This window comes from Neodiprion pinetum, chromosome 2, assembly GCF_021155775.2.
Source record: "Neodiprion pinetum isolate iyNeoPine1 chromosome 2, iyNeoPine1.2, whole genome shotgun sequence".
NCBI classification, from domain to species: Eukaryota; Metazoa; Arthropoda; class Insecta; order Hymenoptera; family Diprionidae; genus Neodiprion; species Neodiprion pinetum.
The window spans coordinates 27822150-27842469 of record NC_060233.1 but is presented as its reverse complement, the minus strand read 5'-3'; the positions used below and the strand labels follow the sequence as shown (position 1 = coordinate 27842469).

At 40.4% G+C, this 20320-nt stretch overlaps 2 protein-coding genes across 5 annotated transcripts in view; one reads left to right on the top strand and one right to left on the bottom strand.

Moving 5' to 3' along the window:
• The window catches only part of dbo (Kelch-like protein diablo), a 137291-nt gene that overhangs the window by 53366 nt on the left and 63605 nt on the right, over positions 1-20320 (bottom strand). Inside the window, exon 2 of one of the 4 annotated variants that reach the window (XM_046610193.2) lies at positions 15731-15992. The exons of the other annotated variants lie outside the window; for them this stretch is intronic. The gene's annotated coding sequence lies outside the window, so the exon portion shown is untranslated. The remainder of the gene's footprint in view (positions 1-15730; positions 15993-20320) is intronic. 4 annotated transcript variants of the gene reach the window in all.
• On the top strand, positions 1177-2206 carry LOC138190396 (involucrin-like). The gene is made up of 3 exons (XM_069133183.1): positions 1177-1207; positions 1279-1634; positions 1694-2206. The coding sequence occupies exons 1-3, from the start codon at positions 1177-1179 to the stop codon at positions 2204-2206; spliced, it is 900 nt and encodes a 299-aa protein (XP_068989284.1).

Below are 20320 nucleotides of genomic sequence, written 5' to 3'. Positions count from 1 at the left end.
GGCACGTAATCGAAGAGATTAAAAATGGTCACCCTATGCGAACGCAGTTATGGGACGGTGCTGGACTCCCTCCTCTGTGAAAGTTATAAGGTTGCCCGTCGCCCTTTGGCACCGAGGTGGAAACCGAGCACCTTGAAAGGCGGCACATGAATGACACGCGCCAAAATTAAGGGGATTCCATATCTTTTACCGCACGCTCATGTATATCTATGGAGTGGCGCGAGTGACCCGGTGGGTGAAAATTGGCGATTTCCGTTACCCCGAGACAACCCAGCAGTGATCGTCTTTCCGTGTAAACTGCATCTAATTGCTTTGGTCGCTCATGCAGGTCGTTCAGGTGCATTGTGGAAACGCTATGGAAACTTTATATGCTGCGGCATAGTTGCATCTGGAATAATCGAGTGCTCGATTGAAAGAAATTTTCAATTCCGTACGAACGTAAAAAAAATTCAGTGACAATAAATAGAATTAATTTACAGTGAAGACACTTTTTATACAAAAATATAATCGAATTTTGTCTATGAAACGACATGCTTCATTGATTCAAGTAAATGTTCATACCTAACTATGTCAGCAGATATTAGTGGGATCATAATTATATAACCAAAGTTTCTCCAATTTTTTTGTGCGTGGTGGAAAAAATGTCATTTCCAAATTTTGTATAAGTAAAATGTTCTTCAACTTCATGTTAGTTAAAAATGAAACGAAATCACTATGGTTCATTTAAGGTGGAATTTTAAATATATTTATATTCTATTCTTTAATATTTTGATTAATTTATACTTCAGACTAAAAAACATGCATCAAATTATTTTTGAATTTATTTAGGACTTTACTTGAGATTTTATGGTTGATTCGGTAGCAAAAGGTCGTATCTGTCAGTCCAGATGACATTTGTCTCTTCATTAAACTGTTATTCAATTTCAATGTTTCTAATCATTATTTCACGTTTTGAGCGTAGATACGGTAGAAAAAAAAAAATATACACCGTTTTTCCTTTTTCAACAGCATGTGATATAGAGTAATACGTCATTATCCATCGAAAATATTATTCACGTTTATTTTCCGATTGAAGACTGCTTTTCTGGAATAGAACAATCGTGTAAGAACTCACGAATCAAGTTGAAAGTAATGCAAGGAAAAAATTTTTAAAATTAGTTGTAAAATAGACATAGTATGCGGAATCTATGGAGCGTTAATCCAGGACGTAAAAAGTCACGTCGCAAAGGACTCTAACCTCGAGAGTGCTAATCCTGAACGTCAAGACCTACCACGTAGAGGACCCGGAGTGCCAAGCCTACCGATCACGAGTCTTGGAAGTTAAGACTCACCAAGTAAAGGACCTGGACATCCAAAACTACGGAGGGCTAGTCCTGGAAGTTGGGACTCGCCAGATAAAGGACCTGGAGATCCAAAACTACGAAGCGTTAGTCCTGGTAGTTGAAATCCAGCAGGTAAAGGACCTGAAGAGCCAGAACTATGAAGCGTTAGTCTTTGTAGTTGAGATCCAGCAGGTACAGGACCTGGACATCCAACACTACGAAAGGTTAGTCCTGGTAGTTGAAATCCAGCAGGTAAAGGACCTGAAGAGCCAGAACTATGAAGCGTTAGTCCTGGTCGTTGAGATCCAGCAGGTACAGGACCTGGACATCAAAACTACGAAGCGTTAGTCCTGGAAGTTGAAATCCAGCAGGTAAAGGACCTGAAGAGCCAGAACTACGAAGCGTTAGTCCTGGAAGTTGAAATCCAGCAAGTAAAGAACTTGAAGAGCCAGAACTATGAAGCGTTAGTCCTGGTAGTTGAAATCCAGCAGGTAAAGGACCTGAAGAGCCAGAACTATGAAGAGTTAGTCTTGGTAGTTGAGATCCAGCAGGTACAGCACCTGGACATCCAGAACTACGAAGCGTTAGTCCTGGTAGTTGAAATCCAGCAGGTAAAGGACCTGAAGAGCCAGAACTACGAAGCGTTAGTCCTGGTAGTTGAGATCCAGCAGATACAGGACCTGAAGAGCCAGAACTACGAAGCGTTAGTCCTGGAAGTTGAAATCCAGCAAGTAAAGAACTTGAAGAGCCAGAACTATGAAGCGTTAGTCCTGGTAGTTGAGATCCAGCAGGTACAGGACCTGGACATCCAAAACTACGAAGCGTTAGTTCTGGAAATCGAAATCCAGCAGGTAGAGAATATGGAGCGCAGGATCAAGAGGTAGAGAACCGGGTGCTCGAAATCTGCGGAGCGCGATTTTCGTACGTCCACTCTACTGCGCGTTTATTTCCAGACTGAGGAATTCGGCAAACTGATTTTCGTCGTTGACGGTTATCGATCGATGACGTAACAGGAGAAAAAATTTTCGCTAACGTCAAAATAGAACGTTTGGACATCCGGACATTCAAAATTTCCGCCTTTCAGCTTTAATATAGCGAATATTTGATTCATAGGTACACTGAACAATGATTGATAATTGAGGTAACCGTCTTACCAACATCTTAATCAATATCGGGACAACACAAAGGATGATGGAATAACAGATAAACTCCACATACATGTGACAAGCTATAGATTCTCGGACAACTCGACGCGAATGGTGTATATTTTTGCCAAAGAATCAAGAGCAACAGAAAGAAGATCAAGAGAATAAGTACACAAAGCATTTCACAAGCCTCTTCTCCTTGAAAAGGACGGGATTGTGGCGCATGCAGGGGCACCGTTACCGAAGCAGTTTCGACCCCGCAGGATCATAGCATGAAATCGCTACGCATCGCGGCATGGGCTGCTTCTCACCTGCCGTACAGGTGCCCCCACTACCATAGGGTGCCCACCTATCCCATACAGTCTACACGTCTCACATTAAAGCGCCTGCATGTGGATTCACTCTGTCTCTGTGTGAATATTGCCGCATACTCGGCTTACCGCGAGATTGACTGTAGGTATAAGATGGATAGACAGATTGTCGAGTGTTGAAATAAGATATTTAAACGAGGTTGATTTTTTCGGCTAAAATGATGAAAAGGGGCGAATTCAGGCGGTCTATTGATCAAATATTGACCAGTTTTGTCAATTTTATAACGAGATATTAGTGAGAGTAAAAATTGAAGTGGTATAGATATACAAATTTTGATAATGGTGATGATAGGAAACGAACATTGAGCGAGTAACCAATTTTATTTTACCTTATCTTCATGAATTGAGTGGAAAAATTGATCAATTTGAGGTAGGTACATTAGGTGGGAACTGAAAGTGGATTAAGGGTTGATTAACTCTGTCATTTCGTGTACACCGATCACTTTGTTTATTGTGAAACAGATCTGAAGAAATGTATCTTATATATTTGCCGTTCAAACTGTGTTCCGCGACGGGTAGAGACAATTTTATTTCTGCATTCACTTTTCTTTTTTACCACACTTGTTCTAGTTTTCGTTCGATTTTTAAGGACACGCATTTTTTGTACGAGGGAATTTAAAACGAACAATATCAGCGAAGTATCTTAAAATTTCCAGAAAAGCTTCGGAAAGTGAGTTCTTTTGGAACGGGATATAAATATTTTCACAATAAGCGCGAGTTATTCACATGCGAAGAATACCCAATTATTCGTAACGGTTCGGAACTATATTGAGAAGTGAGCTAGATATCGAATACCGGAAATGATTGGGAAGTAATGCAAGATAATTAGAAATGTCGTTAACTTGTGCATTGAAGTAGTGCACAAATCTGTTTGTTCGATAAGATAACCGAGTGTCCGAAAATGATTAGAAACGCATTACATCAAAGTCTTGCTTGACGTTTCCAGCATGGTCGAACAGTACATGCAACACTACCGTTCCAACTTGGCATTCAATAGGTCAATGGAATTTAAAGGAATTTACCATCTCCGATGAGTCTTTCGTTTTCATTTTGTTGTCAATCGATGTTGCTCGTGCCTAAATTGGATTCTTGTCGAATACTGCGAGCCAGTGAAAACCGCCAATTCTGTAGTTGATAAGCTAAGGTTTGTATCGGGCATACAGTTTCCGTTAAAAGGTATTATAAATAAAAATATGATAAAAGAAAGGTTCAAGATGAATTTAATTGGAACGATCTTTTCTTGACATGTGAAGAATTTTTCAATACGGCAAAAACAGATCCGACTATTTGTCACTCTGACGAAAATGAAGCGTACGGAATATCTAAAGAACATTACAGGCGATGTAAATTGAAACAATTTCACATTTTTTGCACACTTGTTTGATACAATTAATGTGCCCACACTTTTCCTCGATACTTCATAATTTTACCCATGGTATCTTCAAGCGATGACAGTATTCTACGATTCCTTTACATTCACAAACAGGTACTATTCATGCAAATTCAATGTATTATGGTCCATTATGTTTGTAAAGAAATTTTTTAAAGCCCTCCAGATGAATTTCTTCTGTCGCCTTCTCGGTAATTGGTGACAGAAATTGATTTCAGATGATGTGTTTAAGAAACCATTCACAATTGAAATTCCGATTTCAGCAATTGAAGACCCTAACAATGACGTGATTTTTTCTAACGATAACAGCAACCAAAGTTCCTTCATTCGGATATGCGATTCTTATTTCCTTGCACGTTTCGCAGAGTAAAATAAAACTCGATAAATTCCAGTATCTACACTGAGAAAAATTTCATTTGTTACGGTAACTAGAAAAATTCAGTAAAACAGGTACCTATCGTTAAAAAAAGTCAAGAAAATACAGTAACAGTGATCGTAATGAGAAAGAACAGTAACGGATACAAGACTTTTCGGTAACAGCTAAAAAACTAATTTTCATTTTTTACCTAGAACTATATTTTTCGATCGTGGTGAAAAATGAAAATAGTTGAGGACTGAACGGTAACCGGAACTAATAATGTCTCTCGGTATATCAATTGTTCTCACTCGAATATGGTAAGAGTAAAAAACTGCGAGTGTATCGATATTTCACCCGAAAAACAATATTAAGTAACAGACTGCGGAAGAATATTCAATAAGAAAAAGAAGGAGTGCAGTCTTGATACGGTACCAGGAACTTCAATGCATTCTGCATATATCTTTACGTATGTGTAATATAGATACATGTGAAGGAGTACAGTGATCTGTCGAGGCCAGTGTAAGCTAACAAACAATAATTACACCAATTAAGGTATAGCAAATGCGCCCGCTCGCACGCGCTGAAGATGTGAGTTATAAGGATACCGCAGGTAAGCTTTAGCAGTATGCAGTTACGAAAGCTCGTCGTAAGCAGGAACCACACACGCGAGTACGAAGTAAGCACAGGCGGCGACTAAATGCAACGAGCCGCAGCTGCGGCGCAACGGCGTTCATGCGCGGCTTAATTGTCACTCGATACCGCATTAACCCCGAATCCAGAGCGGTTTTGGTGCGCCTTATAAAAATTGCTGGACAATTAACGTGCTTCGCTCTCTTACGACGCCATCGCCGCAGCTTTTGCCTTCGAAGGTATATTTATTTCGACGCGTTTCAGTCCGCGCGCAGGGAATTCGCGAACGCCTCCGAAGACACGTACAGCGATTCTCGATGTGAACTTGAATGGAATTCAACCGGGAAAAAATACCCTCAGGCTTCGTCGTCGGATCTTTATTATAAATTGTTCATCGAAATTCACGGTGCGTTTTTTTTTTTTTTTTGTTGAAATTAAGAAATATTTTCACAGGAGCGATTCACTTTCATTAAATTGACAATATTTTGTATACAATTTTGTTCATTATTTTAGGCAGTACCTATTGAAATTCAAATACACAATCAACGTTATTAATTTATCTTGAATAATACCGTTGGATCCTTATGCTCAGTTATATCAAACTTTGAAACATGGTGAACGATAAAATCGAGCAACGCTTGTCATTCATCGCTTTCGAAAACGTTTTCGGTTATGCAATTTTCAAAAGTTTTTCCCAACGAAAATTTTCACCATGTAATTAATTGGAAGTTTAGAAATTTCAAGGGTACGATGAAAACTGTATCCCTGTATGAATTAGGTACGTCTTTTACAGTGAAACGACCGGTTTTATGTAGGAGCCACCGACGTATTAAAATTCAGGAGGATAAAATCTATTATTCAGAGGTAGGTAAGCTACTTCACAGTGGTTGCCTAGCCCCATGTGGCGTCCGGATTACAACCATTTGATCTATTACCTGATTAAGAAACGTCCCTTGACATTCGGTATATCATTTATTATTCACACAGAATTTTGAAACAAAAAATTTTCCCTCCTCGTCTGCCATTTGATTGAGACGTTATATTCCATTTTCCTACACCGTTATTCGAACAAAATAGATCTAAAGATACACGCCTCGTCCCAATTTCCCGTACCTTGATAAAATCCAAACATTTTATCGCGTTTGATTTTTATTCTGATTCGGGTAAGCTCAGAAAGTGTCATTAGATTGACTTTATCTCATTTTGTTAAATATTATTGCCATAGACTCGACTTGTACGGTTAAATATAATCGAACAATAATATGTAATAACAAAAAGCAGGCTTAGTACCTACGTAAGCTGCACCTAAGGGTTGCTGAATAAGCGAAGATGATACGAGGCTAACAAGCATCCCAATGCATTTTCACCTCGTTATATCCCATAAAACAAGAATCGTCGTGCAGTCAATAGTGCAGACGTAACGTGTAGCGGTGTGAAGTGTTCTTCGAGGCTAATTTGACGGGTTGTTAGCGGATTTGTGAGCCAAAGAAACGATCGTCCAGAGTCGGAGCGTCCACTTTGTGGAGGTTTAATTAATATCCCCGAGCACTTAGTGGACTTAACGACGTCAAAGTGCAGCCTGCCCGACGTAGGCCGCTTAAATCAAAGGGTTTAGTCTTCCAGAGAGCGTTTAGGCCGTTCTATTCTCACAGAAGAGGAACTCCAGCAGCCCTAGAAGTAGCCTCGGGCTCCGAGTTGGGTACGTGATTTTTTTTTTTGATAATCCATTGCGCTTCGCACCGTTCAATTATCGCCCGTTGGATTCCAATTGACGAGCTTGCGTCATGGCCGTCAGTATTATAGACACACTCGAAAATAACGTTGGCCAATTGTTATCCCATTCTTTTGTTAAATTCGGTGCACGCAAACTGTTTGAAAAGCGAGGGAACGATCATCGGGCTGATCGTTCCTTTAATTTCCACTTCGATCGGTGTGCTCAGGTATATATCCACCCTGCACCTACTCTTCTTCTGGCGATTGTTAATTATACTTGACCGACCCGCTCGACGAGGAGTCTCGACACGCGAACTGAATAATGTACAACGATATTGTCAAAGTTCAGGTCACACGCGATTAATTAAAGCATGGTGTAACGGCCGAGGCAGGTGAACGAAGAGCCACGAAGCGATCAAGGAGCAACTCTCTCGCGTCGTGCGCAACAAACATTACGACTTCGACTTCGTATTTTATTTCCCCGACATCTTTGTCGTATTAATTATTTCACTTTCGTTGCACGTATCGCAACATACGAATACCTACGCCTGGGTAAAATGATACGAATCTGGAAAAGAAATCGAACGTACAAAACGTATCGCAGGCTGGTCTCGTTTTGCACCGTGTCATAAACCCCCGCGGATGTATCACCATCAGTGATTCATTTCTTAATTTAACATTCGGAAAACGAGGAAGAAGGCTCGGATGAGTTGATCCTGCAGCGTCAGCGTCGATTGTCGCTCCGCAGGCACCAGCTGTCCCGCATTGCTGGTTCAGACGGTCTTTATACCGGCTGCCATTCGGTGCAATAAAGCATCGACTCTTTCGTTTACCTTTTTGATTAGGAGAGAAGGCACTACGGCCCTGATGTTTTCTACGTGTAAATTTATTGCCGACGGGTTACACTTCGTCTAATCTCTTTATTGCCTGTACCTAACAATCTCGGGATCCCGAAACAGATTCAAGCCTGCCGCGTCGCGTTGTTTCGAGTAAAATTCCCGGCGAGTAATATGGTTTTTTTGTTACGTTGATTTGACGCATGAGAGGTTATTTCATCGCCGAAACTTCAAACACAATGAATTACACGTTCGGTACTGTCGGTATTCCGTTTAATACATCCGTACTTTTCAGCACTTGGCGTATTGCTGGAAAGAGTGAAATTTTTCATTGCAAACGTTACACAACGGCTATGAATAGTTTTATTGATAACACCATGGGTTGGTTTTTGATCGACAGTAAATTGGTAAAGTTTCCGGTTTCAATGTACAAATGAATTTCACGTGAAATCCAACACCTTTTGAGTTTCGGAGAGGTTACTTTCAAATTCACTACCAAATTCATCTTCCGTGAAGATTCATTTTATAAAGTTGAGTTCTCTATTGGATAGATTCAATCGGCATATCAATCACTGTCGGAAGTTGTATTATAATGGAATCATCGTCGGATTATCGATCGGTGAAAGAAGCACTAACAACATAGAATAATCGTTGAGATCATTAACGTATAGGTCTGGACTTTACGACCGTCTAGATTCCAATATCCCGGTTTTAATTACGTAGGAATTAGCTAATTATGTTACGTATTGGTTATCCTGGAATTCGCCACCAGTTAGAAAATCACATCGTCAGTTATTTCAAATCACCGAAAGCCCAGAAGAAGTCTCAAAGGCTGGTAGAAGTCCCTCGAATCCATCGTAACTGCCGTTTAGAAGGCATATAGTGAATTCCAGTCGACTAAGAACTGTCTAAAGTGATTGCTGTCTAAAGTAATTTGAACTCACGGAAGTCATGATGTAAAGGAATGACATTTTTGGATCTCTTCTACACGCTGGTCAGTGCACGTGCAAGTGATTTAAAGTGAAACGATGCCACCACTGGAGTCACTGAAACGAAAGATACTCAAGACTGGCATTTAAAGTAATATCAAGAAGAGTACGAACGTCTTGAGCACCGTCCACGCAAATCGGCTTTTGGGTTACACGGATCGAAGCCGTGAAGTGGTTAATGATTACCGTGTGAGTCTGGTCTAATAACCAGCTTCCAAATACTGGGGCACACCCGAAGTCACACCTGCGTCCTGCACCCGAGTCTAAGAACGTTGGGAACAATGGATGACGTGCAGGCCGATTCGTGTAAAGAGAAGACAGGCTACCGACAAAGATCGGAATCGGAACCGCGCCGAAAACTGAGAAGGCAAAACTCTCGTTAGGCCTAGAACAAGATTAGAGGCTAATGTCTTGTCCCCCTTGACGTGATTTCCCGAGCCAATATACCTTATCGCTCACATCTGCATCTGCTTCTTGCGGTAATTAATTTCCCCAACACCTTCAACGTTAACGCATTGATTTGACCGTCAAAAGGTTGTCACAATTGGGTCAAAGGAAGGATTTCCGGGTGAACTGGTAAGTCGAGAAGATATGAGGTTACGCTTACAGGTATCCTAGGATATGAAGTTGGTCACTCGATGCTCAGGGAAGAGAGACGCTTGAAAAGAGTACGTGTTAAAAGGTGTATTTTATAATCGTATTGCATCGTATCGTATTCAATGAAGTTGATGAATACTAAACACATGATCAACCTGATCATCGAAACGGTAAGATTTTTGGCTCATGTTTGATCTGGTACAAAGAGCAAGTGTACTGAACCCGAAATAAGGAAGTTCACAACCATTCTATGGTGATGGTACTTATGCTATATATTAGTAATGCATCGTACTTTTTGGCTCGTAGGTGATACGACTCGTTGATGTCGTGATTGTCAGGGATTGTTTTTAATTCGACTCATCGTGACTGATTGAGTTTTCAATGTGCGTTCGGCGAAGCGCTTCGCGACGCGTGCCTTACCTTGCACCAGGACTCCTGGACGCTGTCTGTCTGATGATAATTTGAAGACGAACGGAGGATGGTGGAGAGATAATGTTATACGGGATTGGATGGCAGAAAGGTGCATGCCTGCTCAAGTACGCATATTCGGTTGGTTTTATCGGGCTTTCATCGGTCGTTACTTACGCTCGATTTCACATTCGCCTCGGTTAATTATTATGGCCAGATACAACTCGAGCACGTGCGCCTGGGTAGTGAGCTGACGCCTTTGCATGTGCCCCGGTAAAGTAGGTAGGTAAATTAATGCGTGTCAGACGGATTGTCACTCGGTATAATATACGCTACGGTACCACGACGGAAATTTGACCGGGATAAATACACACGCACGGTGACGACGTAATGATATTAAGTTTGGTCGTGTCAACTTGCAGCCGCACATTGGTAGACGGAAAACACGAACGCGAGGTAATTCGGAGTGTTTCAGAAATGGCTATCTTTGATTGTAAATCTTAATTGACCCCCCCTCAAATTTCACTGCATTTGAATATTTAACAGAGAAACTCAGCCGTTTTCATATAATATATTCATATGCTGAGAGAAATTTTTAGTTCCGGTTACCGCTCACTCCTTGACTATTTTCATTTTTTAGCACAATCGAAAAATATAGTTCTAGGTAAACAATGAAAATTAGTTTTCTAGCCGGAAAGTCTAGTATCCGTTACTATTCTTTCTCATTACGATCGCTGTTGCTATATTTTCTTGTAACTGTTGCTTGTGCAACAATAAATTGATGTTACAGCCTTATTTAACTAAAAAAGTAGAGTAAACCTCACAAACTGATATTGCGTTGCAATAACCAAAAAAGGATCGACGATAGCGCAGAATGGTTACGCGTACCTCGTTTTTCGAAATTCCAACAATATTCAAATAGTTTTTTTAACGATACCTGTTTTACCGAATTTTTCTACTTACTGTAACAAATGAAATTTTTCTCAGTGTGCTGACATTGAGTATTACATTTATCTTTCTTCGGATTAATCCTGTTCTTGAAAAAATATTTCCAACAAAATTGTAACAATATTGAACATTTGTATCTGCTTCTTGAGGATGGCAACGAGATCGTCAAATCATCTTTCAACTGGTTTATTACCTAGAGAGATTTGTGAGCAACTGCCGGATGTCGTATAATTGTTGCAAGTGACTAAGATCGGCGGTTGCTGAATCACGACTGCAGCTTATGTCGCGAACTTAGAATGTATAACTAAATTTATCAGATGTAATTGAGATCCTAAGATTATGGCACTCAGCTTCTGGTTCTCTGAGGTTCTCTCTCATTAAAATAAAAGTATTCAGCTCTGGAATTGATTCAATTTTATACGAACGCTTATTGTTTTTCACAAGGATACGGAATAAAAATTGCTTGATACCGCAATAGTCGAAAAATTGTTGCAACCTGATTGTCCTTGTACTGCAAATCGAGGAAATTTATTTTCTTAGAATGGTAAAACGAATTCGACATGAGATTCGATAATTTTTTGCAGGTTAACATAAAATTTTGCAAACGAAAAGATAGATTGTTAGTTGTGCTAATTTTTTTTTTTTTTTTGATGGACCCTCTAACCAATCCCAAGCTAAGAATCTTAGTTCCTACGTAAGATTTCTGAGTTATCTAAAAAACAATATAATCACTGTGGAGAAATAAGCCAACGCCATTGAAAAATTTTTCTTCTACAATTTTGAAATAGATTTCGATAGTTTGTTTCGAGCATTGTATTTGTTTCGGTATACTTATCAGAAGTCTAAAAGTTTTTCACAGAAACGTATTTATTCGTATTTTAATTTGAACGTTTTACTGGCCGAACAAAGTAGAGTTTCGAAGTTATTTATGAAATTTTTGAAAATTCACAAGTGATCCGAAAATACAAATGTGTAGATTATAAGGTATAGCAAGAATTCCCAAAGTTATGATACATATATATATTAAGTTCGGTCACAAGCTAGGTCCAACTTTAGTCTGATGACTGGTCAAACTGCCCAAATTTACTAGCAGTGGAAACGATTAACACGAAGTATCCGTGTGAGTCAGTGATCCCTGAGTTGAATAATTCCTACCTCTTGTTTTTCACTCAATTAGGAAAGAACAGTTAGCTATTACACACCGATATACGTACAATACACGAAACCGTTGATGCTGTGCGGTACAATACCACCGTACGCGTCGTCATAAATTCTAGTGCCGAAACCGCAAAAAGCAATCCGATCAGCGGGTGCCGTTTTCTCTCCCCCTCCCCTCCTCGGAGTGCGAGTAGTCCGGCGTCGGATTTGACCGTTATGTTGTCGGCCTGTTCGGTAGTGCGCAGAGCAAGGATCGCGAAGGTTTGTGGCGCGAGGCGCATATGTGGGCAACCCGTCCAGCCGCTACGGCACGGCGGTTCCTGGGTCCGTTCGTTCGTCCACTGCACCGGAGTTTCGTCGGGCCTCGGGCCTGCCTGCCAGATGTCATCGGGGCTACCAGATCCGCCGGGTCCTACGTGCGTCGGCGCTAGCACCAACGCAGCACCGCTTTCTCCTACACAGAGCCACCAGGGAAGCCCGGAGAAGTCCGATTCGCCCGGCTGCCTGACGCTGCATCGCTACGGCGCAGGCATACGGGGCATACGGGGCTCGCGCGCACGCATGTCTCTGTGTGCGCGCGCACTCGCGCCCACACATGCGCACACGCGCTCGCGCGAGACGCCCGTGAGCCGGAGAGCTGTAAAGAGGGAAAAGGAAAAAACTAATAGGCCATCGGCGTGCGCCTGTCGCGTGCCGAGGGGAACCGCCGTTACCAGGGAGAAGCGGGTGTCGCGGCGCGTGCTGGACGCATGTGTGTGTTAAAGCGCGTGCTGGAGTGTGGGAGTCCGGAGGTGGGGTAACCGCCGGATACCGGGGAAGGAGTTATGGTTCGCCCGACAAAACCGAGAGGAAGATCTTTCGCTAAGCGCTACCTCCACCCACTGTCTTGATTGATAGCGCTGATACGTTCAACGAGATTATCCACTCTACCCCTGTAAAATAGTAATTTATACACCTACGCGCAAGCGTGGAGAAACACCGGTTTGTACTGTCAGAATCTCGGATTTTTTTTTTTTTTTTGTCGATGATTTATTTCACATTGTTCAAATCTGTCTACGAATGATTTTGACAATAATCGAAATACGTGTGATTCGACTTACTGAATAGGATCAGACACTACGAAAAACACTCTGATCAATTATGATAATGTTTCGTCTGGTAAAGTTTCTTTAACCATAAATCTTTTCGGGATCCGGTTTTTTCTACAACAACCAAAAAATACTTTCCCGATTTTACATTACCGAATGTCTGGGAATTTATCCGAATTATTATCCAATTTATTTCTGTCGGGTGATAAGGGTGACATGTACCTAAAGAAAAAGAGATGCGATGAAAATTGTAAACCAATCCGATATCACAAAGGAAAGTTACTTGCCTCAATTATTCATCGTTAGATTTGAAGAAATAGTGCATCGCTTAAAAACGAGTTTAAAAACGTCGATGACCAAAATACCGGACCTTGCTTAACTCGACTGATATTTCAACTCTTCAACACCTAACGATATGCGATTTATCCAAGCTTGAACGAAATGATGTCGATTCGATTAATGAAAATTCGTATTTCTCCCAATTGCATTAAATTTACCATCAGTGTAATTTCAAGCCGAGGGTATAAAGATGTCGAATTTTAATGACTTGATGAAAGGCGCGCCTGGTACACCGGCAACCCTCGTATCCCTGCCAGGATTATAATTTACGGTTTATCTTGTTGCAAATTGTGGTTCAGGGTGGTCTTCTCTTGCGCGTGTGAGGGTGGGAGAACTCAGGATACTGAAATTCGTCGGTGAATAAGCCGCAGCTGCTCTTCACCGTACGCGTATGAGAAACTCGACTCTCTATCTCTATCCATCATTTGATGCTCTCTTTGTTTGCCTTCTTCTCCGTTTAGCAAATACTTGTCGAGAGATATTCACTATGCAAGCCTAACCTCGATTTTGTGCTTCGTGAAAAAAACGCGTAACATACTATTGTTATAGATAGAATCGTGTGCAACAAGGAGGTAACGGTCTTTTTGCCTCGCGTGTTTGCCAACTTATGCTCGGCCCGAAAAGACCGACTTTGCCTCCTTGTTACACAATATATTATTTTCAGCCAACTTCAGCTCCGCAAATGCGTCCAATTATCTATTGCTCGTTATACGGTAAAATAACGTAACCTTATCCTATTATCACCGATGTGTTGAGAAATGTCTTCTGCACAGTCCGTTGTCTTAAGTAATATTTGATTCGTTGTGGGTCGTTAGTAAATGTTGATGAATTTGAAAAAAATAAAAGAGCTGGTCCAAGGATCGCTAGAAATGATTTCGTTGGAAATTTTGAAGCATCTCAAAAAACCTATCTTCTAGGGTTAAATAGTTGCCAAAATGCGATCTTGGAAAGTGCTGAAGCTACAGGACAATATCTCTAAGCTTGCAGAAAAATGCAGGTAATCCAATCTGAATGGAACGCTGGATGACTTCTGATTGCGGTGAAATGAGTGGCTGCACGTAATTCATAATTTTAATAACAGGTTCATAGTTTTGGATAAATTAAGCCGTGTAAATTTCGCTATCAATCACCTCAGTTATGGCAATGACCGATTTTTGTAAAACGTCAACTACATTGAGAGAAATTTTTAGTTCCGGTTACCGCTCAGTCCTTGACTATTTTCATTTTTGACCGCGATCGAAAAATATAGTTCCAGGTACAAAATGAAAATTAGTTTTCTAGCTGTTACTAGAAAGTCTAGTATCAGTTACTATTCTTTCTCATTACGATCACTGTTACCATATTTTCTTGCAACTGTTGCGAAAATTTAATGCTTGTGAAACAATAAATTGACGTTAAAGCCTTATTTAACTAAAAAAGTAGAGTAAACCTTATAAACTGATTTTGCGTTGCAATAACCGAAAAAGGATGGACGATAGTGCAAAATGGTTAAACGTACCTCGTTTTTCATAATTCCAACAATATTCAAACAGTTTTTCTACGATGCCTATTTTACTGAATTTTTCTAGTTACTATAACAAATGAAATTTTTCTCAGTTTACTGCATGGATACGAATGCGTTCACGAGGTTCATTTTCGAAATACTCAAGAATGAAATTCAAAAAAATGGAAAGTGGCACGCGCAACAATAGAGCTCGGTATGTAACGATTTGCGCCTTGCTCAACGATAAATAATGGAAAATGGTGCGATCATCATCAGACGCAAGTAGTACCTTCGATAAAATCACATTCTTTAGTTGAGCATCACAGTGTCCCTTCTGCATTCCAGCGAAATGGAGAAAATGCGATAGTGCACAGCAGGTGTGAGCCAATAGAAATACCTGCCTTATCCGTTCTTTACTGGAGGGTGCATGTATAATAAGAAATCATGAGCAGTCCAGTGCAGCTATGGTGCAAAAGTAATATGGCTTGGTCAACTACCGTCACGATTCTCAGTGCTAACGGCGAAGTGACAGTTGCTGTATCACTGGCAGTTGTCAATGTTCAAAAATACGATTTTCTCTCGTCTTTCCGTCGTTAGATGTAATCTGGCTAATGTTGTACGATACAATAAAGTAAAATGTTATCCCGTGATTGATTTGGGCCTAAAAGAACTTCGATCTTCCAGTCAGTGACGAATATATATATATATATATATATATATCAAAACGATTTCAAATTCTAAACTCCAGTAACTCTCTTGACCATACGATTACAGATATTCACGACTCCATTGCCTAAACGAAAGCTGACTCCGAGCATAGTTACAGGAGCGTGACTTTTCTCTGCCGACACGTGTCGGAGCGTGTCACTGTCATTGGCGGAGGCATTTTGTGAACATGAACAGTAGATAAGTAGCGAAGCCTGTCCAGCTCAAGATGACGTGAACTAAAACTTACGCATTCGTGTTGGTCACGTGATCTCAGTGAACGGCTTATTCTGGTTTTCCACCACCCACCAATGTCGGTGGAGCCTTGCGTCATTCTGTGCTCAGCAAGCTTCCGCCAATGGGAACCTTGCACAGAGCAGGATGCTTTGATGATACCTTCGTTGTACACCTTTCCTCGCTTAGGGTGCGTTCCTGATGGTGCCCACCCCGCATACGCTTGTGCCATCATCAGTAGGGCCGTTTCCCTGATCGTCATCCGCGCGGAACCATCCCTAAGGTAAAAACAAACCAAGGGTTGGCCGTTACTAAACCGTACTTTCTACAATGGTAACGTACTTCTGTTTGAGCTGTGAGTATAGTCAGTGTTTTTCACGTATACGTCTGACGTTTAATGCACAAGGTAAGCGGGTGTTATTGTTACCAGTCAATTAATTGTTACCAGTGTTCACACGGTACTTTGATGACTTTTTTGATCAAAGGTACATTCGTGATGTTATAAGGCACGCAATTACTCTTTGCATATGTTTCTGGTGGTTCTATTTCTATAAGAAGACCGGTTACAGCCTCTGCTCGGCTCGTTCATATTTTAATCCTCATTCCATTTTCATATTGAAATTTTTAACTCTAAAGCGACTAGTTTTCAGTAAAACAACGAATGAAGATTCGATACCACGGAATCGAAATAGTCGAATTGTTAACGGTCCGTATTAGTAAAGTTTTCTAATTTCGATACGTACATAATTCTTAATGGTCTGCATACATCGGGAAGGTCAACATTCATTACAGCTTGCAGGATTGACGAGGATTTACCAGTGATTTTTAGATCCTTATTTTAGTCAGACGCTTAACGAAAATTTCGATATTCTCGATATATAAACCAGTTCTTATTTCTTTTCGTTCCATATTCATGAGAACCAATCACAAACACTTCGTGAGCTTGAGAGATTTAAAATTTCTCTCGGACACAAGGAACAGTTTGTCAGAAACTAACTTCAGAATTCCAAATACTGTGTTGCTCAAAAGAATGTAGGAAATCGGAAAATCTACCACTGTTCTTTTGCTCAGGTCTGCAAAATGCTCTGAGTACAATGGGTTTGAATAGTTTCAAGTGTGGATAAAGTTGTGCCCGAAACAAGTACTTGTAAGTTTAAAGAAAAATTGAGGTTTTTCGGGAGTTATGTATCAAAAACTGCAGTTACGCGCCAAATGATGATGGATGTGACAAGACGATTCCATAAATTCTACCCCTTATTCATCTTAATTCCAGTCCACGTATGAGGTTCAGTGCCGGACACACACGTGCCGATGGATACCATTCGGTGGTCTTGAGGCAAGGAAACGAGCGAAAGTCGATTGTCGCAAGTATTCTCATATTTACGAGTATACTTTATAAAGATACTGATCAGGCGTCTATCTTTTGTACCATCTCGCTATCAGGATGCTTGACGCATGCAGGGCAGTCTCCAGTTACGGGTGCATAACGCCAAGTAAAGTATCTAAATTGCACTAAATTCGATACTTGCATCACCGTGAATTCGGTTTTAAAAACTGTTCACAGTGTGTCATTGCATACTTATTCGCAGAGTTAACGTCGGTGTGGCTGAAATGTGGAACAAGCGGACGGCACGAAAGGCAAAAATGTACGAAGAAACGAATGAATGATATTTCGCCGGGGCAGGTGAATGGGAAGGAAACGCGAAATCTTTCGCTTTCGAAATCTTTACCGCAACCGCGACGACTGTCGACTGCACGCAACCCTTCGGAACTCTTTCTCTGCTGGACCGTGCCATCTCTTTTATGCTCAGCTTAACGAAGAAAGCTGTTTCACTACCGTTTTTGACGGCAAATAGACGCTGTATTCTGTACACGCATGTACGGAGCAGCAGGTTCTTACGTTAACGGAATGTCTCCTTGTAACGTACCATTTTATATCTTACACGCGAGTCTTCGCAGGTTTGAAAATGAGCAAGATCCTGCAATTAACGAAAAGTTGTTCAAGATGATTTTTCTAGAAGTATACTTAGAATTTAGCATGCTTCTAGTTTCAAATTGTTCGAAGTACAAGTGCTCAAGTTTTCTACACGAGGCTGAAACTAGCAGCCAAACGTTCCATGTTCATTTGAATAAAGTAGTGAAGTCACAAAATCAAAATTATGTGAAACACTTTAAACCCCGAATAGTTTTATAGAATTATAAGAATAAGACTAAACTGCGTTTTTCTATTTTCAAAAAGTTTAACACGTTTCGCTGCTAACTCTGGCTTTTAGTTTCAGCTTCGTGTTTTCGACTACCGTGGCATTTGAAAAATCATATCTTAAGTTTAAGATACCATTTCCTAAGAAAATCAACCCGTAAAAGTTTGTAAGTAGTTGAACAAATTGTACGAAAACATCGTTTTATTTTTAAGAAAAATATTTGTGAATGTTGACGAATAAACTTGGTATTTCATCTTACTCTAACTTTATTTTTCAACTATTATCCAAAAATGGTATTGGAAGTTCTGGTCGAAATGTCAAGAATATAACTGACTATTGTCAACGGTTTCCGAATAAATGTTTTCAATATAGATACGCAATTGCAAAACGTTCCTCCCTAATTCCCCCCTGAAGATATCTATTGCAATGGCACACTGTGCACGATCTGAAAGTGTGCAGGATATTTTCACGTCTGTGTTACACAGGTACTCGCTATTGCAGCTTCTATTATATTATACACGTAATACACACATCGGATCCCACCTTAACTCCGCATATATGCGCGTCAATATCGCGCTAGTGATCTTCCCGTGGATACCACCTGTTCCACCTACGCAAACGAATTATCTCCCTGTATATACCTGCATAAAATATTTTTTTCAAGAGTCTCAATGTGTCTCAAAGAATTGGTAGGCTGCAATATAATATCCAGCCTTATATCGGATAATCAGAGTCCCGCAATATTTGAATTTGCCGAGTAGAGCTTCGGTTCAAAACTCATTATAAAAGATCTTTGACAAAGGTATGCAAAGATTTGATAACTGCGAATGTCGATTGATTTTCTTGGTAATATTCGATCCTCTTTCAAGGTATTCGCAAGAAATATCGAAAGCGCCGTTCTTCGACGGTGTAATTTGTACGAAGCCAGGCAATCGTTACAATTAAAGGTGGCTTTTATTTTCACTTTTCTATTTCGTGTTTCTTACCTCGCATTAGCCGATAAGAATATACTTATACCTATACGCATACGATTAAGTCCGGCGTTAATCTTTCGCATAAAAACATCGGTCATTATAAAATACAGGCATATTGCATTGCCTAAATGCATACCGCGGCCTGTGCAGAAAATATTTAGCACGTCAAGACCGCGGTTACCGGAAGACGTTGTTTAATTGAACGGTGTCACTTGTTCCAAGAACAGTGTACGTATATCCGATTATTATAAATTCTGAAAACTCGTCACAAATTCTTCCACACGGTCCACTTATTACATACAATCATAAATTCGCAAAGGGTCGTACAGCGATTGGCACGGCCCTGAACTCGCGTGCAGTCGCAAGTTTTTAATTGCGACGCATTGATAACCGGGCAGAAATAGATGCACAATATGGTTATGCGTGCAAATGCTACGATACATGCGAACTTTGATAAGTGTTTCAGAATGACGGTTACACAATCGGAAAATGTAAAACGACACCGCTTCGCTCGTATATACGTGCATTATGCGTTCGCAGCCAGTTGTAACAGTGGGTACAATATTATATACACGACATGAATATACATACACGTTACACCTATCCTAAGCTAAGCTATACATCGTTATATTGTCTATTATTGTCTGCATAAGCTTGAAAGAAAATGTGAAGCAAAAAATAAAAAAAAAAAAACAACAATTACAACAATATGACGAGGATAACGGCGATACACCCACAAAGCTAAACGGCGAATTGACGCGTGCTTAAAAATATACACTCCGAGTCAAAACGCGTCTCTGCCATATAGACGTTGGTGTATTGTTTTACCAGCTGTCACCTACTTTTCAAACGCTACTTGTCGTGCTGAATTTCATACCCAGGCTGCCGCGACTTACTAGGATAGCGCAAAACGACAAGGTTATGTCATACGGTTGTACGCTGTGTGCGTATACTGTGTACCTGTTATACACTGAGGAAAATTTCATTTGCTACAGTAACTAGAAAAATTCAGTAAAACAGGTATCGTTAAAAGACACTGTTTGAATATTGTTGGAATTAGGAGAAACGAGGTACGCCTAACAATTTTGCGCTTTTATCGATCCTTTCTTGGTTATTGCAACGCAAAATCAGTTTCTGAGGTTTACTCTACTTTTTTAGTTAAATAAGGCTTTAACGTCAATTTATTGTTGCACGAGCATTAAATTTTCGCAACAGTTGCAAGAAAATATAGCAACAGTGATCGTAACGAGAAAGAATAGCAACGGATACTAGAGTTTCCGTTAACAGCTAGAAAACTAATTTTCATTTTCTACCTAAAACTATATTTTTCGATTTTAGTAAAGAACGAAAATCGTTAAGGACTGAGCGGTAACCGGAATTAAAAAATTTCTCTCAGTGTAGTAATTGATACCTGTAATACGACATTAACGA

What these genes read in the sequence shown, in the direction of transcription:
- LOC138190396 (XM_069133183.1), top strand. Translation starts at nt 1,177, where the DNA reads ATGCGGAATCTATGGAGCGTTAATCCAGGAC. An exon ending in ATGGAGCGTTAATCCAGGAC is followed by an intron (nt 1,208 to 1,278) that starts GTAAAAAGTCAC and finishes CCTACCACGTAG; the next exon opens with AGGACCCGGAGTGCCAAGCC. An exon ending in TGGTCGTTGAGATCCAGCAG is followed by an intron (nt 1,635 to 1,693) that starts GTACAGGACCTG and finishes GAAATCCAGCAG; the next exon opens with GTAAAGGACCTGAAGAGCCA.